Raw genomic sequence first — 18,631 nt, 5'->3', positions numbered from 1 at the left:
CAGGTGGGCTCCATGTGGCTCCTTGCTCCGGGGCCAACTCTATTTCACCAGCAGCCACAAGAGCTCAGTTTCCCGGCAGCTGGCTCCGTGCATTTGCATTCAAGCCTTGTGTGCGATGTGATTTAGGGTCCTGAAGAAAACCTTGGTCCTTTGGTGTCAGTTGGTGGGTGCATGGGGGGGCTGGTGGGGAGATGGAGCAGCCCATCTTGCAGCCCACAGTGAAACAGGAGGGCTCGGTGGCGGCAGCACCATCGGGAGGAGCCACAGCCCCTCCGTGCTGTCTGGGCTGTTTCCCAGAGGGATCGCAAGGCCGTGCAATCAGGCTCAGCTGGTAATCAGGCAAAGTCAAAACTCGCATAAAGACTAAATTATCCCTTAGTCTTTCCAGCCTAGGGGAAAGGATATTGATAGGGAGGCGAGGATGGCTGTGGGACTGCAGCTGCCACCAGAAGCCCATCCACACAGAGAAGCATCTTTTCCTGCCCCTCACCCAGCTGTCATCCAAATAGCCAGGGCCTGGTCCCCCAAGGGCCCTGCAAACCCAGAGCACCCTGCTCAGCCCCACAGCGGCACCCTGGGGGGCAATAACACCATCCCTGCCTGCCAGCGCTGGAGGAGAGCTGCCTATGGGCCCCGCTGCTTGTTCACTCATATTTGTTTCCATCAGTGCTGGGAGAGCGCACAATAGCCTGTGGCGGGCAGAGGTAAGGGTTCATGTTCAGCCTTGGGAGAAGGGGTTTATCATACCTGTAAACCCACCTAACCTACCTGTTCAAAAACCAGGGTTCTTGGAGTCAGAGATCCCTCGGAGTTACGTAAGTTGCATGTAAGCCCCAAGATTTAAATTAAAAAAAAATAAAAAATAAAAATAAAATAATTTAATAGTAAAAAATAATTTAATAATAAATCCGGAGGTTCGCGGAGCAGCGCGGAGCAGCGGCACCACCTGGCGGTGCTGGGGGGAGCCGCGGTGCCCTCCGAGCCCGGCAGGGGGATCCCGCGGCCAGCTCCGGGAGGGGGTTTGGTCCCGTCCCTTTGTTCAACGGAGATTCCCTAAGAAAAAAAAAAATAGAGAAAAAATAAAATAAAATAAAATGTGTATTTGTGGTGGCGTTTCTGTGTCAGCTCCCTCTGCCCGGGTAAGTTCTGAACAGGCTGTGTGATGGCATCTGAAATGGGTGAAATGCTGAGGATCTTGGAAAAAAACGTGAAAAAATGTCTGTGGGCTTCGTGAGGAAAGGTGGCAGATGTGGTGTGACTGTCCACAGGCTGCTCTGTGAGCTCAGCCTTTATCTCAGGGGATACAGCCCAACCAAAATACAAATCTCAATTTGTTAGCCCACAAGAAATCACAGTGTATGCACACACTGACCAGGACATCACTTCCTCATGCTCCCCAGAGTGTCCCTCACCACTTACTGTGACAACTGAGTAAGGCAGCAGCTCCCTCTGTCCTGTATTTGTGCAGCGCCTAACACCGTGGGTGTCTGCTCTCCGACACGGGCCCATCAGTGCAAGCACAAGGTGCTTGTTTGCTGTCTTCCTATTCAAGGAACAGACCCCATGAGTGACCTTAGGTTATCATCAGGGGGGTCCCCACAGCAGTAACAGCCATCCCTCCCAATGTACAGCTCCAGCTATACAGGAAGCTTCGCTTCGATCTCACCCACCAGCCTCAACGACTCGGTTTGGGCTCATCCTTTCTGATCTCACGCATGCAGCTAAGGATAACCGAGGCAACACTGGCAGGCTGACCACCACGCAGGTGGTGTGGGGTGCTATATCCGACCTCCTAGGTGGCATGAGTGCCACCAGCTCAGTTTGGTGACCCTGTCACCCTCCAGCAGCTGCTCACAGTCTTCTGACTCCAGGCTGAAGCAGAGTCACCCTCGAGCTTTAGAGTTTTGGTCCTAATTTAGGTCGCTGTGAGTGGCCACTGGGTCTGTGAGAAGGTATAACCTTGGTCAGCTACAAAAAAGGCACCCCAAAAGAGACTTTGTTAATTAGAAACCACTGATGTGTGTGCACCTGATAGTTTGTGAGACGCTGTTGATGACTGGACGCATGCTTCTGACCAGCACAGCCTACTCACCACAAGTAGTCACTAACAGAAAAGAGAACACAATCCTGTTGTATTAACTGCACCGTATCATTTGACAAGCTCTGTCTAGGCAAATCTTCAAGGACCTTCAGGAGCTGGGCTCTGATCCAGCAAAACAATGACCCATATGTTTAACTTTTAGCACAAGGGCAGACCTGGCGGGATGCAAAATTAAGCACAGGTCTAAGTGGTTTCACCTGGGTTGAGAGCTGCACAGGCTCCTACTTCAGAGAAGGTCAACAACTTGCAGCAGGGCAGCACCAGCGGGGAGAAGGATGGAGCACTGCTTCCTAACTTTCACTTATGCTAATAAATTCCCCACCTGTGTCCAGTAATTTACAGGCAAAAAGAAAAGCCAACCTACTGTCAGTGGGTAGCTATAGATAGCAGCTGGTCATAGTTCACTGGAGTTCAATCAAGTGAAGTCTCTCTGGGCCTGAGGACCGTGGGCAAACTCACACGCTCCTGTCCCTGGTGTGCAGGCAGAGGTCTCCCTATGTTTATCTGAGACACTATTTAAGTACAGGATAGACATTTTGGATAAAAATTAAAATGTTTCAATTAATATCGGAAGAAATATTCTGACTGTTTTATCTGAAAATTCTGTCAAATCAAAATGAAAATGTAGAATCCTTTCATCACAGAACCTGTGCTTTCCACCTCTGAAGGGTTTTGGCTTGTAATATTTCAATTAGCACTTCAATTAATGTAATTGAGGGTCTGCCTGAGGTGATTCTTAGTTAGCGTCCCCCTTTTTGGCTTGTGCAGTTACCTGGGTTTTGTTGCTGTTGGTACGCTGTAGGGGTAAATGATGCCACTCAGCCACACGCTTCTGTGCATGTTCACAACACACCGAAGTCAAGAGGACTTAAGTCACAAGTATTGGGGGCCTTCAGAAGATTTGACACCTAACAGACACCATTGAATTGAGCCCCATCTTGATTAATTTAGCTGCCTAAATCACTGCTTTATGGGTCTAATCTGGACAAATATTAGTCAGAATGATTTCTGATATATGAGCAACAAAAAAAATTAAAAAGTTTTGCATCTTCATGAGGCCAGCCTTAAATATCTAATTGCCTGGTTAATGCCCCAAAATCTGCTCCCTGCAAATGAAATAGTGATCCAGAAATGACTGCAACCTGAGACTGGTCTTTAAAAGGGCATAGTGAGTCTACGGGTTTCTCCATGGACAAAATAGTAATATAAGTAGTCCAGAAAACATCACTGTTTTCCTGGCAAGGCGGGCATTTGTATCTTTGTTGAAAGATCCCTGATAGCACGAGTAATAGAAAAGGTTCTAAATCCTCCTTGGAATATTTCCCCCTGTACTAGTTTGAAATGCAGGGAACAAAAAAAAAAAAAAAAAAAAAAAAAGAGAGAGAGAGAGAGAAAGAAAAGGATCTTTACCAAGGAAGAAAGGGGACTGGTTATATTTATCGATTGTAATATTTATTGATTTTAAGCTACCTTTGTTTCCTCCTCCTGTCTGGTAAGAACTGCAAGCAAACTGCTGTGCTAGATCACCACAGATCCTCTTTTCACATCTGACATTTGCAGAGCTGCACTAACTATCAGCAGCTCCAGATCAAGTTACTTCGTCATGGCCCTGCATACCCACACCTGCTAATCTGGGCAGCTTTGTAGGAGCTTAGTTGCAGCCTTCAGCATGCAGAATCTGCACGCAGCCACGACGGGTGGACCCAGGGAGAAGTAGCAGAGCGGAGTCTGCAGTTCTTCTTGACATGGTGCATGTGTTATGAGACCAGAGAGGCTGAAGAACCACTGTCAGCGTATAACCTCACTTCTTACCTAAGACCTGTCATATCCTCCAAGGTGACTCGTCGATCAGAGGCTCAACATAAACCAGCAGTGTGCACTTGCAGCCCAGAAAGCCAACCCTATCCTGGGGCCTTGAACTGACATTGAGCTCTCCTTCAGTTTCTCCCTGCTGTTACAGCAGCAGGTGAAAGGAGAGGTGAGTGGAGTCCTGGAGCCATGGGCACCTTGATCTCCCTCCCTTCTGGTGGCTGGCTGGGGGCCTCAGAAATGTTTCTTCCAGATAATTTTCAGTAAGGTAGAGGTAACATCACTTTTCAGCAAGTAGTCCCTAAGGAGTGAGGCAAGGTCTCCAGCTTTTGGCTAACTTTTACCAGGTCATCACATAGTTTGTGATTTTCAGGTCTTTCCTTGGCTCTTGACTGCAGGATTCATGCTATTACTGAAGCACTTACAGCTTCCATTTTTAAACAGAGAAGCTTTACCGTGGAAGCTTTCACCTCTTTTGTGGCCATAAATAAAAGCTTGAACACAGGCACCCAGAAGCTGCTATGCCAGAGAAAAATATCACAAACAAGACACTTCTCAGATCTCCTGGTCTCTAAGCTGACTCAGTGATCTGAGGGATACCTGAGTCTTTATTTCTGAATGCACGGGAATGATGTCCATGGTGGGTTTGATTCAGGCTGCCCCCAACTGCACAAAGTGCATCTAGATAAGAGAGAAGTCACAGCGGAGCAGAAATCCAAGAGCAGCAAACCTTTTTCTGTCCCCTCAGGAAACTCAGGAGCGTGCTAAGCTTGTCCAGCTCATCACCCGAAAGGAATGATGTTCCTGGTGGCACAGTGAGGCCACGCCAGCACTTCCCCAGAGGACGTCATGCTCCTGGGCAGCGTGGGAGGACAGGAGAGAGGGGGAGCTGAGCTGCCACTCGGGCACAACAGGTGTGAATCTGCTGGGCACAGCTCTGTCTGCGGCCGCTAAATTAAACATCCTCGTCACCTCCCATCATCGGGGACATTATTAAACATGCCAGTGTGCTTGCATGGCTGGGAGAAACTCGAGCGGCTCCCCAGATCTGGCCACCCCAGCCCTGCGTGGTGTGGGATCCTCGGTTTAGACCCTAGCCCAGATGGTGGGTGGAACCACCATCAGAGGTGGAACCACCTCTGGTGGTTAATGCATGCACTGGTGTGTGCAGATGGACACGGACATGCAGACAGATGCATCGGGCATGGCCAAAGCAAGGAGGGATCCTACTGATCCCACCACCTCCAGGAAAAAGGCAGGGAACTGATGGAGGTGGCTAGATGGGGCTGTGTTTGCCCTAGGGACTTCCAGAAGGGTTCTTGTATTTTATCAGTAGTCATTAAATAATTACTGTATTAGTAGTAATTGCTTTCTTAGTAGTCATTTCTGGGGTCCCCAGGCCAGAGCTCAGCCAGCACCACTCACACCCCAGCCCTGGAAGACCATCTTAGGGCCATGCTTTCATACAAGGCTTGCTCCTGGAGCACTGGAGCTCAGTGACTCTCATGGGAACATGCCTGGCCATGCTCCTGAACCAGCTCTGCTGAAAACATGGCCAGCAGCAGCTGCAACCCTTTCTCCAGCACAACAAAAATCCTCAGGCGCCTGGAGCTCGCCCAGGCCCCCTGCCTGCTAGCCTCAGTCAGTCTGGTGTCTAAGCACCTCGCAACATCTTGCTTACTTTCCTCAGGCCCTGCTGGGCAGGGCAGCATGAGAAAAGAGAGGGGAGAAAAGAGGCATGGGGGGATTTCTCCAAAGCTCCATAGGAAGCTGTGGCAGTGGAAAACTTGGACATCCACCTCCAACCCACAGCCACCTCCTGAAGCACCTGCCTGTCCCAGGGGCAACTGCTTTAACTCATCACCTGTGACATTATAGCACAGGAAGGTGACATAAAATGGCAGTGACATGCCATGACATTTGTCCTAGGTGAGAGATTTTCATCCTGTGGCATTTGGTTTTTCTGAAGCAGGGTATGTTAGAAGTACCTGGGCAAAATACTGGCCTCTCATCAGTCAGCCTGAAGTTATCGTGCGGCTTTGTGCAGCGAGACCAGCAGGGCTGCAGGGGATGCCTGTCAGATCCCAGCTTGTTGTGACTACCAGCAAGGGGAGGGTTTTACTAACCAGGCTGTTGCAACGTCAAATCTCCTATTTTCAGGTGAAATCAAGCCAGACAGATGCTAGAAAATCTCTTCCAAAGGCATTTTTTGCCCAGACAAGGCTGTGGTGTGTGGGCCTGGGCAGGCACAGCCCACTGGGCCTGCACAACCCCACACAGAGCTCCCCTGTGCCCAGTCCCACTGAGACAACCTCCTGCAGACCGCAGGCAGTGATATCACCCTACCCCATCACTGACACAGTGAATAAGCCTGGGTCTGGCTTCTTTCCGCTACTCTATCCTAGGAGAGAGGCATTTTTGCAGGCAAAAAGGTAGGCAGCAGTGGGACACCAACATGTTGCCCTGTATGCTTACCACCATGACTGAGGCCTGCAGGCAAAGAGATTATGAAATGTATTTTTTATGTATTACTTATGAAGAGTAAGTCATTTCTTCTTCCAGTATTTTTCCTTATGCCATTCATTTTCAGTTGCACTCCTTCCTACCTGTTTCCATCCATGCCAATGGACCCATTCCCATTTGGCCCCAGGTTATACCTGAATTAAATCCCTTCTTGCTGTGCACAGTTTGTCAACTCACTAGGAAGCGACTTTCCCAGTCCTTCTGGGACAGTCCCACTTTGGATCAGGACACATTCAAAACTAGTTTCTGACCTCTGCAAGAGACAGATGCCAGCTGTGCTCCCAATGACCAAGAAGTGCAACCACCCCCATAAGGAGACACAGAGCAACTTTGCTGTGGGGACATGTCGTACAACAGAGAAAAGACTTCTTTTGAAATGTCAGTAAATAGAGACCCTAAGTAGCTCAGGGTGAGTCAGCTCATTGACCTTCCCTTTACAATTTCTGCGTAGTTTTGTGAGTGCTTTTTGTCTGTGCTGTATTTTGTTTTCCTCATCAGAAAATGTCAGAGGACAGGAGGGTTTATAGCATCTTCTCATCACTCAGCAGGTCTCAGGACACCTCAGCTAAAACACAGGGAGTGTCACTAGGTGCTGTATGCAAAGATCTCTGGCAGTTTAATAGAGGAACAAGAGGGATCCAGCTTCTGTCTTGTACTTGCCGCCATAGACATCACTGCATCAGCGTACAGGCAGCAAAGCACTATGAAAGGCTTGTCACCTTTCAGGCCTTTCAGCACGGCTGAAGGGAAGGGAGAGAACTAGGTTTCTCACTCTGCAGAGCTCTCCTTGAGATGATGGTGATCCTCTCAGTCTCCTTAGAAAGGGTCAGTGCATCTCAGAGGCTCCCATCTTAACGAAAGATGCACTCGGCAAATTATTACAAGCTGTGACCTTGCTTGACTAGCTGGTGGCAAAAGTCATATTTTCTGAATACTCTTATCTTGAAAAACATGAGGTCTTAGAGGCTTGCAAAGAGATTAGCTAAAGCACAACCTTAAATCCTGAAGCCTTGGAAAAAGGCTCACCGAAGCATTTGGATCAGCAGTGTCTAGGGAGCTGCAGAGGGCGATGAAGGTGAGAGCAGCAGCGTGCATAGGGCTGGAGGGGACAGGAGGGAGGAGCAGCAAGCATAGGTCCCTAATTTCTAGTACAAGTTGGAAAAAAAAATAATCAAGGTTTCTGTTTCTTTCTGACTTTCCCCCAGCAGGCACCCTGCATTTCCACAAGCCTGGATAGAAGGGCTGAGACTGTCCTGCTCTGAGCACATCCATTCTGCTGCTGCTGCTGGCTACTTATCCTGACAGAATTCAGAGGAACAAAGAAAAATCCTACTTTATTGAATGTCAGGGGTGATTTTTCAACCTAACTCCCTGGAGCTAGGATTTTGCTGAATGAATACACTACAAAGAGCTTAGAATAGTGGATAAAACCACAGCAATATTTTCCCTTAATTCTCCCTTTCTTTGCCTGAAGTTTTGGGGCCGATTCTGCAAACTGTTTGAATAGCGTGGGTACCATCCCAGATGTACAAGTACAGAGCCCTAACATCTCATTTCTCAGAGAGCTTTCAGGTGGACAGCTGTGGCATAGTTACCTGGGGAAGAGCACTGTCACAATTTCTCAGGGCAGGACACAAAACCAGGAGACATGGTAGCAGAACAGCTGAAGTGTTTGGCTGAGGAGTCAGAGTCGGGAGGTTGAGCCTTGCAGTCAACTTTTATCAGAGACTAATGAAGGCCAGCTGTGCCAGGGAATGAGCTATCTGAGCTGGAGGCAGGCGTCCCAGGACACTGTGCTGACTATGTCATTCCCTTGCATGGTACTGGGCACAGAAACAAATATGTTGCACCCATGGGCAGTTAAATGGGATCAGAAAGACCTTACGTTATGCAGAAAGACAGCACAAAGTATTTGCAGTGATCCTGTGAGTGCAAAATCCAAGATTTCACAGAGGGGCTGGTTGTGCCCCTCATCCTCCCCTCCTAGCAGCTCCCCAGCTGCTACTGCTGCTATCCTACAGGGGAGGATCTGGCACACAGAGGAACATTACGTCCAGTAGAAACAGGCCATCTAATAAAACCCAGGTTGTCCAAATCTATAAGGTCTACACCCTGTGCTTTTTCTTTTCTGCCCCAGAATGCCCAGGTACTTAACTTCTGTTTTGAACATCCTAAAACAAGTGAATCTGGAACTGCAGATCTGTATTGGCAGGGCTACCATGACAACATCTGCTTTGACTAGAGTTCCACTTATCGGAATTAAGAAATTCAGGTGATTGAGACAGTTGTTCAGATTTTTAGGAATTTATCCTAACTGTCTTCACAGGTTCATCCCTTTCCAAGTCAAACACGCAAATTCTGCTTCCTGGGAAGTGTACAGACATTTAAATCACTTCTGACTTAGCAAACAATGTCCTGAACTTCAAGTGGATGCAGCTACAACTAATAAAAAAAAAATCAACACAGTAAATACCCATTGGATTTAACACTAACAGTCCCACTGAGTATCTGAGCAGAGAGACCAAGAGATGGACTCTCCATTGACCAGGAGGAAGCTGGAGGAAGTGCCTTCAAGGCAGAGGTGAAGACCAACAGTCACAGACCTTTGCTACTTATGCCACAGACAGACAGAATAGATGGGTCTGGGGCTAGCAAGGCAACACTTTTTGTCAATAAAAAAGCCATTTGATCCTTTTTTACAGCAAAAAAGAGGAGAAAATGAAAATTGGATTGCATCTATTTTTAGGCAAATGAAAAAGTTATTCAGCCTAGAGAGAAAGTGTGTCAAAAATAGCCGGAGTTATATGAAAGTGGAGCAATTGCTGTAGATCTACAAAAATAAAAGGAGGGCAAGAGCCTGGGAAATTGATTTTGAAGTAGCTGTGAACATTTCGTTTTTACAGCACTATCTGATGTGTGCCTGCTTTAAAACACACTCTGATGGCAACGGCAGCCTATTCCTGCACCCCAAATGCATGGAGTCCTTCAAAGGCAGCCGAACAATGTGGTGTGGGCCTGATCATCCCACAAGCCTGGTTCCGTGCTTCACAGCCCAAACGTTCAGCAAAAGCCTATCCATTGTCACCCACTGTGACATGAATCTTGCATCTTCCACTAAAAGCAATCAGATTTATTCAGGTTTGTCACATCTCCCTCTGAAAATGACTGTCCCTGAAGAATGGCTCAGTGGGGAGTGAATTTCAGAGGCTGTCTTGCTCCGGATCCTAACTGGATTGCTTAGGTTTCATCATCAGGGCATCAAGTTGCAAACAAATGCTAAACTCCTGAAAAGGCAAGACCAGAAATTAAGAGGTTTTGGAAATACGACAGACTTCAAAACTGTTGCCTGCAGAGTTTCAGCCCATGTGTTGTGGAAGTTGAAAGTGACATCTGTGGGGGACTCATGTTCCTGTGTCACCTAGAAGAGAGGTATAACTGCTAGGTAGCATTCATGTTTTGCCCCAAACAAACTTCAAAATACCCCAGCCATACAGTTAAATGGGACCAGCTGGTCAGGGTTTGAGCTGCCTGCACCAAGGAGGGATGTCATCTCCTCATGGGCGTGGATGGAGCAAGGCCGTAATGGAGTCACACGCAAGGAGAAGGCCTGGTGAGGCCATGTGTCTGCACATCACGTCGGCACGGGGGAGACCCGTGCCCGCTGTCAAACTCTTCTTTGCCAGCTCCTCCAAATACCTTCCCCAGCAGATCAGCGTCACCCCAGTGATGGGGCTGGCCGGCAGCCAGCTGGCCTGCCTCGCTGCCCCTGTTGCTGCCAGTCATGGGGCGGTGGTGACACCCCGCTCAGAGGAGGGGAAGAGGTGAAAGACTGTGCCACCAGATCAGGAACAGGGAAGCAGTCATGTTTTCCCATCTCACTTGCTAGGAAATGCAGCAGAGCTGCGTGGAAAGACCCTCAGGGCCAACAGGCAGGTCCCCAGAGGCTGGAAGGTGATGGTGACATCTGTCCATCACCTTGAGGAAGTCCTTTCCTCCTGCCCCAAGGCACCAGCCTGGGTCTTGCCCTTCATCCCCCTTAGAGTGATCGGGCTTTATCCGCTCGCCAGCAACATCTGGAACTCGGCAGCTGCTGTGGGCAAGGGAGGTGGCAAGGCGAGCTTCCCTCTGCTTTGGGGTTATAGCTATGAGAGTCAGGTCCCAGGGCCGGCAGATCTCTTAGTACCTCACAAGCAAGGGAAGCACTTCAGAAAAGAGCTTGAGTTCCAGCAAGCAGCTTGGGTCCATGCCCCAGGCAGCAGGAGGAAGGAGTCCCACTTAGTGCTCACCTCCTTTGCTGCCAGGGAAATGTGACTTTTCCTCTAGCGGTGCCGATGAACCTCTGAAATGGTTTAATCCGAGCTCTGCTATCCACATCCTAATCACTGCGATGCCCAAGTGGTTACAAAGAGAGACACCCTTGTTGCAAAATGCAGTCGGTGTCTTCTATTTTTGCTAAGCCCTGGTAGGATGGATCGTGCCCCGGCTCTCTGTATAAATGAAGTCCGTCCCTTCCCAAAACCTGCCTGTGTCCTCCCAGCATCGGCATCCTCCACTCCCTCCCGCACTCCCTCTCACTCACTCCCTTGCTCTCAGATGATGCAGAGTGCCAGCAAGTCCCTCAATGGTGTCATATCTGTCCTTTTTATTCATTGCAGGGTTTATTTTTAGCCTGAAACAACTGCTTCCTAAAAATGGAGTTCCTAATGACACGGGAGCCGGACACAGCTATGTAAGGTATCCAGGGCTTGGCCTGACAGCTTCTCCTGTCTGTCTTTGTTGTGAGCCCAGGACAGCAAAGTTTGCTGCTTCCCAACCGCCTTGCAGAGTTTGGACTGAACACTAGGAAGGCAGCAGAAAGAGAAACTCGGTTCAAACTTCCCCTGGAGCCCTCGGCCTCCCTCTCTTTCCAAAGGGAGAAGGAGAGAGACCTTTGCCTGCCCTCCGCTGCACTCCCAGGGCTCCCCCATGAAGGCAACTTGCTGGATTCTGGCAGGCTTTTGCCTGCTTTTCTGCTGCAAGGCAGAAGAGGGACTGAATTTCCCCACCTATGATGGGAAAGACCGAGTGATCGACCTGAACGAGAAGAACTACAAGCAGGCCCTGAAGAAGTATGACATGCTCTGCCTGCTCTTCCACGAGCCCGTGAGCTCCGACAAGGTCTCCCAGAAGCAGTTCCAGATGACGGAGATGGTCCTGGAGGTAAGCGCCGCTGCGTGTCCCCCACAGGTCAATGCCACAGCGCGCTCGGAGCTGTGGAGAGGAGCCATGGGACAGGGCAGTCGGAAGGTCTGGGAGGGGGGGGTCACCCAAAGCTCTGGGTTTGAGTTAGCCCCTGAGCTCTGTGAAGCACAGGAAAAAGCCTCTGTTATGCTCTTCTGAGTTGTTTGCTGGGAAATAGGCTTTCTGGATTGTGTGTCAGAAACCCAGGAAAATAGAGTAACCTTGCAAACCTCAGCAGCATGAACTCAGCCCAGCTGAGCTTTTCCAAATCTCAGCACAGGTCTGGGTACGCAGCAAGAAATGTTTAGGTCCCTTCTCCTTCTATGCAAGCTAGAAATCCCCTTGCTTTCTGGATGCATTCCTGTTTCCTATCCCACCAGGAGCAATCAGCCAAGAAGCCCTACCAAACTGTGCTGCAAGCGGGCGTCCCAGCTCCCCACCTCAAAAGCTCCCCATTGGTGCAGCATTAAATTGCTTTTTGTTTATCCAACACTTGGTTGCCTGCTTGGAATAAGTCTGTAGCTGCTTGTTAATACAGCCATTCACTTCTGTGCTGGAGAAAAAAAAAAAGTTGTTAATTCTTTGGTGAAAGAATGATTAATTATCCCCAGTAAAATAAATCACATTAAAAATACAAAATAGATTCATAGCATTCTTTCTTGTAGTGTGGCTGTAATCTAGGGAATTACACAGCAGTAAACCTAGATGGTTAGGTGTTGATTTCCTACCAGGAGCTTAGAAATATTCCCTCAGCTAAAAGGCGCATTTGAGAAGAAAGTGAGAACTGCAGAAGAAACACATAAGCATTGTCAGACCCAGAGAAAAAATGCATTGCTCCCCTGTAATTATAGTAAATGTGAATTAGAAAAGATACCCTATGAGAGCTAGGACCTGAGAAAGTCCGAGGCAAAGTTCAAGGTCTACTGACCTCCTGAGCAAGCTTCACAACAAGAAAGGTTCAGAAACTAACCAGATTTTACTCACCTGTCAGGAAACAGTTACTTGCTCCAGGTGAGTGATCAAATAACACTTGGCAAAGAAAAAATAACCCTGGAACTCCAGCTGAAAAGTTCACGGTTGGTAGTATAATCACATTGTTATTTAATAGGATAGCTATTTCGTGCGAGAGAGATGGCAAGCATTTACTAAGTGCATATTTATAGAAACCTGACAGAAGCAGGTATTGACTGTGCACTGCTGGTTGTACTCCCCGTGACACCTATACCCCAGTTCACAATTACCCATATCAAAGGTGCAATGGCCACAACACAAAATAGCTCTTATTTTGCTGGGTTTGATTCAGCAGTGAATACGTTAACTTAGGACTCTGGTGATTTGGTTTCCAATTGCCTCTCTGCCATGGGCTTCTTATGTGACCTTGGGCAAGAGATCGAGGATTAGATCCGCAGCAGACTTTGCATAATTGTAGTGCTGCTGTCCACTAATGCTCAGCTACGAGCTAACTGTGCCACAGAACACCCTGCACTTGTGGCTTCGACCTCAAAACTTCCCCAGCACTTGCAGTGCTGATTCAGTGCATGTCTCAAAGTTTCAGTTTCCCCTGGACAGGGAACAGCTGCAGCAATCTCATAGCCCACTATGCAGAGAAAACCCAGCATAGGACACAGCCCAGCGAGGTGTTAGTGCTCCCAGTTTCTGTATTAACTCAACCATGGCAGCAAGCTGGGTTTTAACCTGCTCCCTCTGCTGAGAGCATTCAAAGCCTAACCTCCCTCACCTCAAACCATAAGTTTTGTGCAGTGGGGATCACTCTCAATCTCCCCTGCCTGTGGCAGGATGCCTTTCTGGAGCATCTCATGTGTTTTCACCTTACTGTATTGAGGATTTAATGTCTGACTCACAGCAAGATGTGCTGCTTCCACAGCCTGGAAAACTCTAAGTCCTTAGCTTTCCTTCCATAAAATGTCACTGATCTCCACCATTAGGAATAATAGGGAACCTTCATCCAACACACAGCCAGGTGTGGAGCTAGGCAAAGATCTGAGTTAGGCGTCTAAGAACTGTTATCTCCTATTGCCTGATGAACACAGGTATGTGTGTACATAGGAGAGAATGGACTTCATGGACATAAAGTTTTGAAAACTCCAAAATTGTCCAACCCCTCTGTTTCTCCCACATGCACCTTATAAGAAAATTATAATTCCAAAGACCAAAGGCTTAAAAAAAATATCTTTAATACCAAAGAAGAACAGGAGAGATCCAGTGCCCAGGTCCCTCCACATTTGCTAGGAGAAACTCTCAGATGTTCCCAGATAGCAGACAGCATGGCCTATTGTCAAAGCAAGAAGAATTCCCAGCAGTGCCTGCCAGTTCCTTCACTCCAGACCCAGCCACTGGTTTAGGCTTCAGCACGTGAAAGAAAGCCCCAGCTACAAAGCACCCAAGAAGGGATGGACATAGACAACACCCCCCTTCAATCCAGGAACAAACTGTCCCTTGACCGTGAGCATGGTTTGGTTGAAACACGTGGCTCATGGTCAGCAACAAGGTCTGATGGGGGCTTCTTGCATGCCTGAGGAGCCATTGGGTCCTCTGGTAGCTGACAGGGCTTGAGCTCACATGGCAGCCTTTCCTTATTTCAGGGCACTTTAGTCTCTTCCTTTCCAAGTCCCCGCTCTTCATGAAGCTTGCAATTATTTAATTACGTTAGAGATCTGCACCTCTGTAAAATTTGGCTGGAAAGAGCCAAGAGCTTGAAAAATCATTCAGGAAGGCAAACCAGGAAGGCAGAGAGAAGAGAATCACAAGGGTCTCATTTCCTTAGGGAAACTGGCTGAAAATCTGACAGCACATGAGTTAAATACATACTTAAGGACTCAATCAAACCTTATCTATGAACAGCAGAATGAGGACAAAGTGATACAGTAGGAAACATTTCCTTCCCATGACAAAAGCCCAGTGTGCAGGACTGACTGACACTGTCAAAAGGTCTGGGTGCATACCAGATATCCCCAGAAAAGCGATGCCATCGTTACACTGATATTACAGCAGAACAGCACACAACATCTTCAGCTCCCTGCACGCAGTCATACTGGGATCCATCACTGGATTCCTGCAAAGCCCAGGATCCCTTTCCAGTTTGGAAAGGCCATGAAGATGAAGACCATCAGCTGGCCTGGCAGCTCCTGCTGGGTGTTGCCTGGTGAGGACAGGGCCTGGGGATAACCAAGCCCCTGTGGGAGCATCACCAGCAGCTTTTTTGGACCATCCTTTGCAAATGGCAGCAGCTCTACAGATGGCAATGCCAGCCCCTCAGGCCCAGGTGGGAAAGCTGGGGCTGTTGGGTTAGTCCATCAGGAAAACAGTCAAAGCAATGGCTGAAGATGCAGCTGCCTACCACTGAGTAGCCAGGGTACAAAAAGGTTGGGGAGGCATTGTAATTGCAGAGATGGATGATGCACTAGGGCAGAGATGCATGAGCATGGCTGTTTCACAGCTCAGGCTAAGGGGCTCTTGTCCTCCTTTGCTTTGCTTTCCTTTCCCCTGCCCCACTCCCTGCTCCACTCAGGACAATGCCAGAGGTCAGACCAGGCAGTCCTGAAGCTAGCAGTAGCTGTTCCTACTCCGAGGCAATGTTTCTAAGAGTCCCGCATGCCTGTGGGGTGAGCACAGTGAAGAAGCAGATGACACAGCCAGACACAAAGCTTCATAATGAAGACTTAACAGACAATTAAGAAAGAAAGAAAGAAACAAACAAACAAAACTAATTGTCCTAAAATCTCTCAGCTTTAATGGATGGCAAAAGAGGACAAGAACAAAGCAGTGAAGCTTAGAAATACCTCTTCTGCTATTCTTCTCTGTAGCTCCCCTACCATAATTCCTCCTGTCCCATACCACTACTTCTCAGACCTTCTCCCCTCTCCCTCTCATCTCTGAGCCCTTCCTAAATATTGGCATAGCTTTACTTTCCAGTGGGCCAGCCTCAGTCTCTAGGAGTCGTGTAACAAGTATACTGAGCACCATGGTTTGGGGCTTTCCTTTGGCACATGAGAAGCTCTCTCCAATAACTGAGGTAGTCTTAGGGCATAGCAGGCTGCCTGCAATGCAGGATGCCATCCCCATTACCCTCTCCTCCACTGAAACTTGCTCAGTCCTTGCTCCCCTGGCTCATTCTTCCCTTGTCATGTGTGTGCATATACACATCCTTTAAGAAAAAAGAAATCAGTCAAGCCCAAATATTTTAGGCCCCTCCTTTGCAACAGTGTCCCTGGGCTGAAATTCCATGGAGAACTGCCCTAGCACAAATCAGTCTGAGACAAGGGGGACGTGGTATTCCCCCATCCAGATCAGCTCTAGCATCTGCCTGACCTCTGGTGATAAATGGCAGAACAAAATGAAAGCCCATAATGTATTTGGCCAATTCTGTAACACAAAAAAAAATCCTCCTGTGAACCCGGTGATATGAGTCCATGAGGTTGCATTGCATCCCTCTCCCAGTGGCCAAGAAGAGTCAGTAGCTACTTGTGTTGTGAGAGGGAAAGATAGATTTTGAGTTCAATAAAAGACCAGGGTTAGAGTGGGTATGAGGTCTAATTCACTTAAATTCACTTTCTTTGAAAATGCTTATGTTCATGAGACAATCAATGCCTCACTACAATTTTCTGGGCTGGTTAGACACCTTACACAGGACATGTTCATTGAGTGCCACAGAGTGCCTGTGTCCCTACAGAGCAAGTCCTCAGTGAGAGGGACGAGGCACACCTGGGTGGAGAAGTACATGCAGCAGCCTACAGCACGAGTACCTTGTACATACCTGTAATAAAAGAGGTGCTTTGGTTTCCATAGCTACTAAAGCACTGGTTTCCACTGCAGATAATCTAATGCAAAAAATAAGGCAGGAAGAGAGAGAAAAGGAAAAAGTGTGCATTGATTACTTTGCCCTTTGAGACTATATAAGTAGGTCTCGGTTCATCAGCCGAGAAAGAGCACTGATTTTTAGCAGCAGCACTAGGATGATTTCACTCGCTGACGAGCCGGTCACAAAAGCAAGTTACAGAGAGCTCCCCATTTTGTAGATAGGCACATTGACAGCCAGGGGCAAGGAGGTGACTTGGTCTTTCTGTAAAACAGTGGTAGAAACAATTTTGAAGACTACTTTACCTGTTATTGCCTAGTTTCTTTCCTTGAAGCCCCTCCATCAGTTCCCATCAATGAGTTTGGACTGGCTGTATGAGCAGCTTCTAGCACAAGACCTCACTTCCCCTACCATGCCACTCTTTGGAAGTCACTATTCATAGCCACTCGCGTGATCAGAGCTATACAAATACCACCTGGAGGCATGGCGGACCCCTGTGAGCTTGGGCTTACCTGCTGACACAACACAAAGCCAAGTCTGCTTGGGCTTTGCAGGCTTTCTCAGCCTCAGCGTGAGGATTTCTTCTCACTGTCCAGCTCGAGAGCAGGCAGCCTCTGCAGGTGCCGTGCAAGTCCTTAAGCCATTTGGAGACTCCTTCCATGTCACCCCTCCATTCAGAAACGCAAGTGCCCAAGAGATGAGGAAAAACTTTGAAAAACCCATCGTCCTAGGTCTCAGCCATGCTGGCACACCAGTCAGGTTCCCCAAAAAAAGTGCCTGTGGGGGTTTCCAGTGCACTCCTGATTCCCGGGAGGCAGGATCCCACTCCTGTATAAGATGCCTTTTCCCTATCCTAGTGTATTTTAAGTAGGGACCACAAAAGGACTGGCCTGAGCTCACTTTCACCCACATAGTGGGTGTGTCGTGTTTATTGTCATCATTTATGTTGTCTGCCCCAGACCTTGACATTTCTCAGGAGTCCACCTGTGGCCGGGGCAGCTGTTGCCCTGTGAGGCAGAGCGGGTGCCCTGGTCCACGCTGCGCTAGCTCGCACTGACCTCACTCCACAGCTCGGTCTACCAGTGCCCTTCATCTAAAACCAAGCTAATCAAAGCCTGCAACTGCCCTTCATTCATGCCTGAGGTTCACTGGTGGGGAGAACGGAAAGGAGATAGGATAATTTTCTTTAACCTCCCAAGAGGGAGGAGAGCTATTTAAACACAAAGCCTGAGGACAAATGGGCTATGAATAAACCAAGTCTGGAAACTAGGAAGCTCCTAATCACTAGGGGAAGGAGCCAAGGGGATAACAGCCCTGTGAGTTTTAAGAGGACATTGACCAGTTTATGACAGAGATTGAGTAAGCTGGTCCAAGGTCTGGTGACTAAAGATGTCCTTTCGAGGACTCTGTCCTTAAATGACAGGCACCCAGGCAAGGAATCGGTAGCCTGGAAAAGAATTGACTTAGCAAGGTCCAAGTTCTCCTTTCTTTATTTTCTTTGCACTCTGGGATTTACCTACATAGAAAATCTTGCCCGAGGAAATAGAGCGAGCAGCAGCACCGCAGATCCGAGGCTGTCCCCCCCTGCCCCAGCACCCTGGGACAGCCAGCACAGGCTCTGCTGATGGGGCTCATTCCTGCGCGCTTGCTGGCGCAGGCCAGCTGCAGTACATGATACCTCCTCCTTCTGGGAACTCGGTCCTGCCCTGGCAGCAGCCAGCTAGCAGATCTCTGACACCGGGCAAAGTCCTGAGGAGGGGAAGGGGCTGCGCATTGAGCACGCTTCCCTCCTGCAGCACCCGCTGGAAGGAGCTGGCTGCTGCCCTGCCTATGCTTGATGCATCCACCCTTCAATTTCAAAGCAGCTTCTCTGATAACAAGGCAGCAACCGCCTCACTTCTGTGGCAGACAGCCCCCAGGTCACCCCTCCTGTCTCTGTTTTGCCACGGGGGGCTTGGCGGGGTGGCCCCCAGGCACTGATCCAGGCCCACCAACAGCAAAGCCAGGGTCAGCACATGCACGACCGCACGCCTGCACACCCGGGGCTGTCCTCAGCGTGCAAAGCTGCCCGGCTGAGTCGGCAAAGCACCTGTGAAGCGGTGCCAGCAGTGCTGGCTGGCAGCAGAGGCAGGTGGCCCCTGCCCTGTGGGCGCTCGGTGCCG

The 18,631-nt window shown here is 48.9% G+C and overlaps 1 protein-coding gene and 1 long non-coding RNA gene across 3 annotated transcripts in view; one reads left to right on the top strand and one right to left on the bottom strand.

Annotated features, from left to right (window-relative positions):
• Positions 1–300: 300 nt before the first annotated feature.
• LOC136791713 (uncharacterized) lies at positions 301–8,112 on the bottom strand. 2 transcript variants are annotated; one of them, XR_010834272.1, is made up of 3 exons: positions 8,029–8,112; positions 1,420–1,543; positions 301–1,053 (listed from the first exon to the last, which is right to left on the bottom strand). It is a non-coding gene; the product is annotated as an uncharacterized lncRNA (long non-coding RNA). The 2 variants fall into 2 exon arrangements; XR_010834276.1 differs by lacking the exon at positions 8,029–8,112 and adding an exon at positions 1,671–1,893.
• A 2,975-nt stretch (positions 8,113–11,087) lies between these two features.
• The window catches only part of CASQ2 (calsequestrin 2), a 28,488-nt gene continuing 20,944 nt past the window's right edge, over positions 11,088–18,631 (top strand). The window contains exon 1 of the mRNA XM_067003935.1: positions 11,088–11,632. Within this exon, the coding sequence (XP_066860036.1) occupies positions 11,399–11,632 (234 nt within the window). The 5' untranslated portion in view covers positions 11,088–11,398. The remainder of the gene's footprint in view (positions 11,633–18,631) is intronic.

The sequence above is a fragment of the Anser cygnoides genome, chromosome 1 (genome assembly GCF_040182565.1).
Source record: "Anser cygnoides isolate HZ-2024a breed goose chromosome 1, Taihu_goose_T2T_genome, whole genome shotgun sequence".
NCBI classification, from domain to species: Eukaryota; Metazoa; Chordata; class Aves; order Anseriformes; family Anatidae; genus Anser; species Anser cygnoides.
Note: the sequence above shows the minus strand (reverse complement) of the source record. Positions and strands in the feature narration are given on the sequence as shown.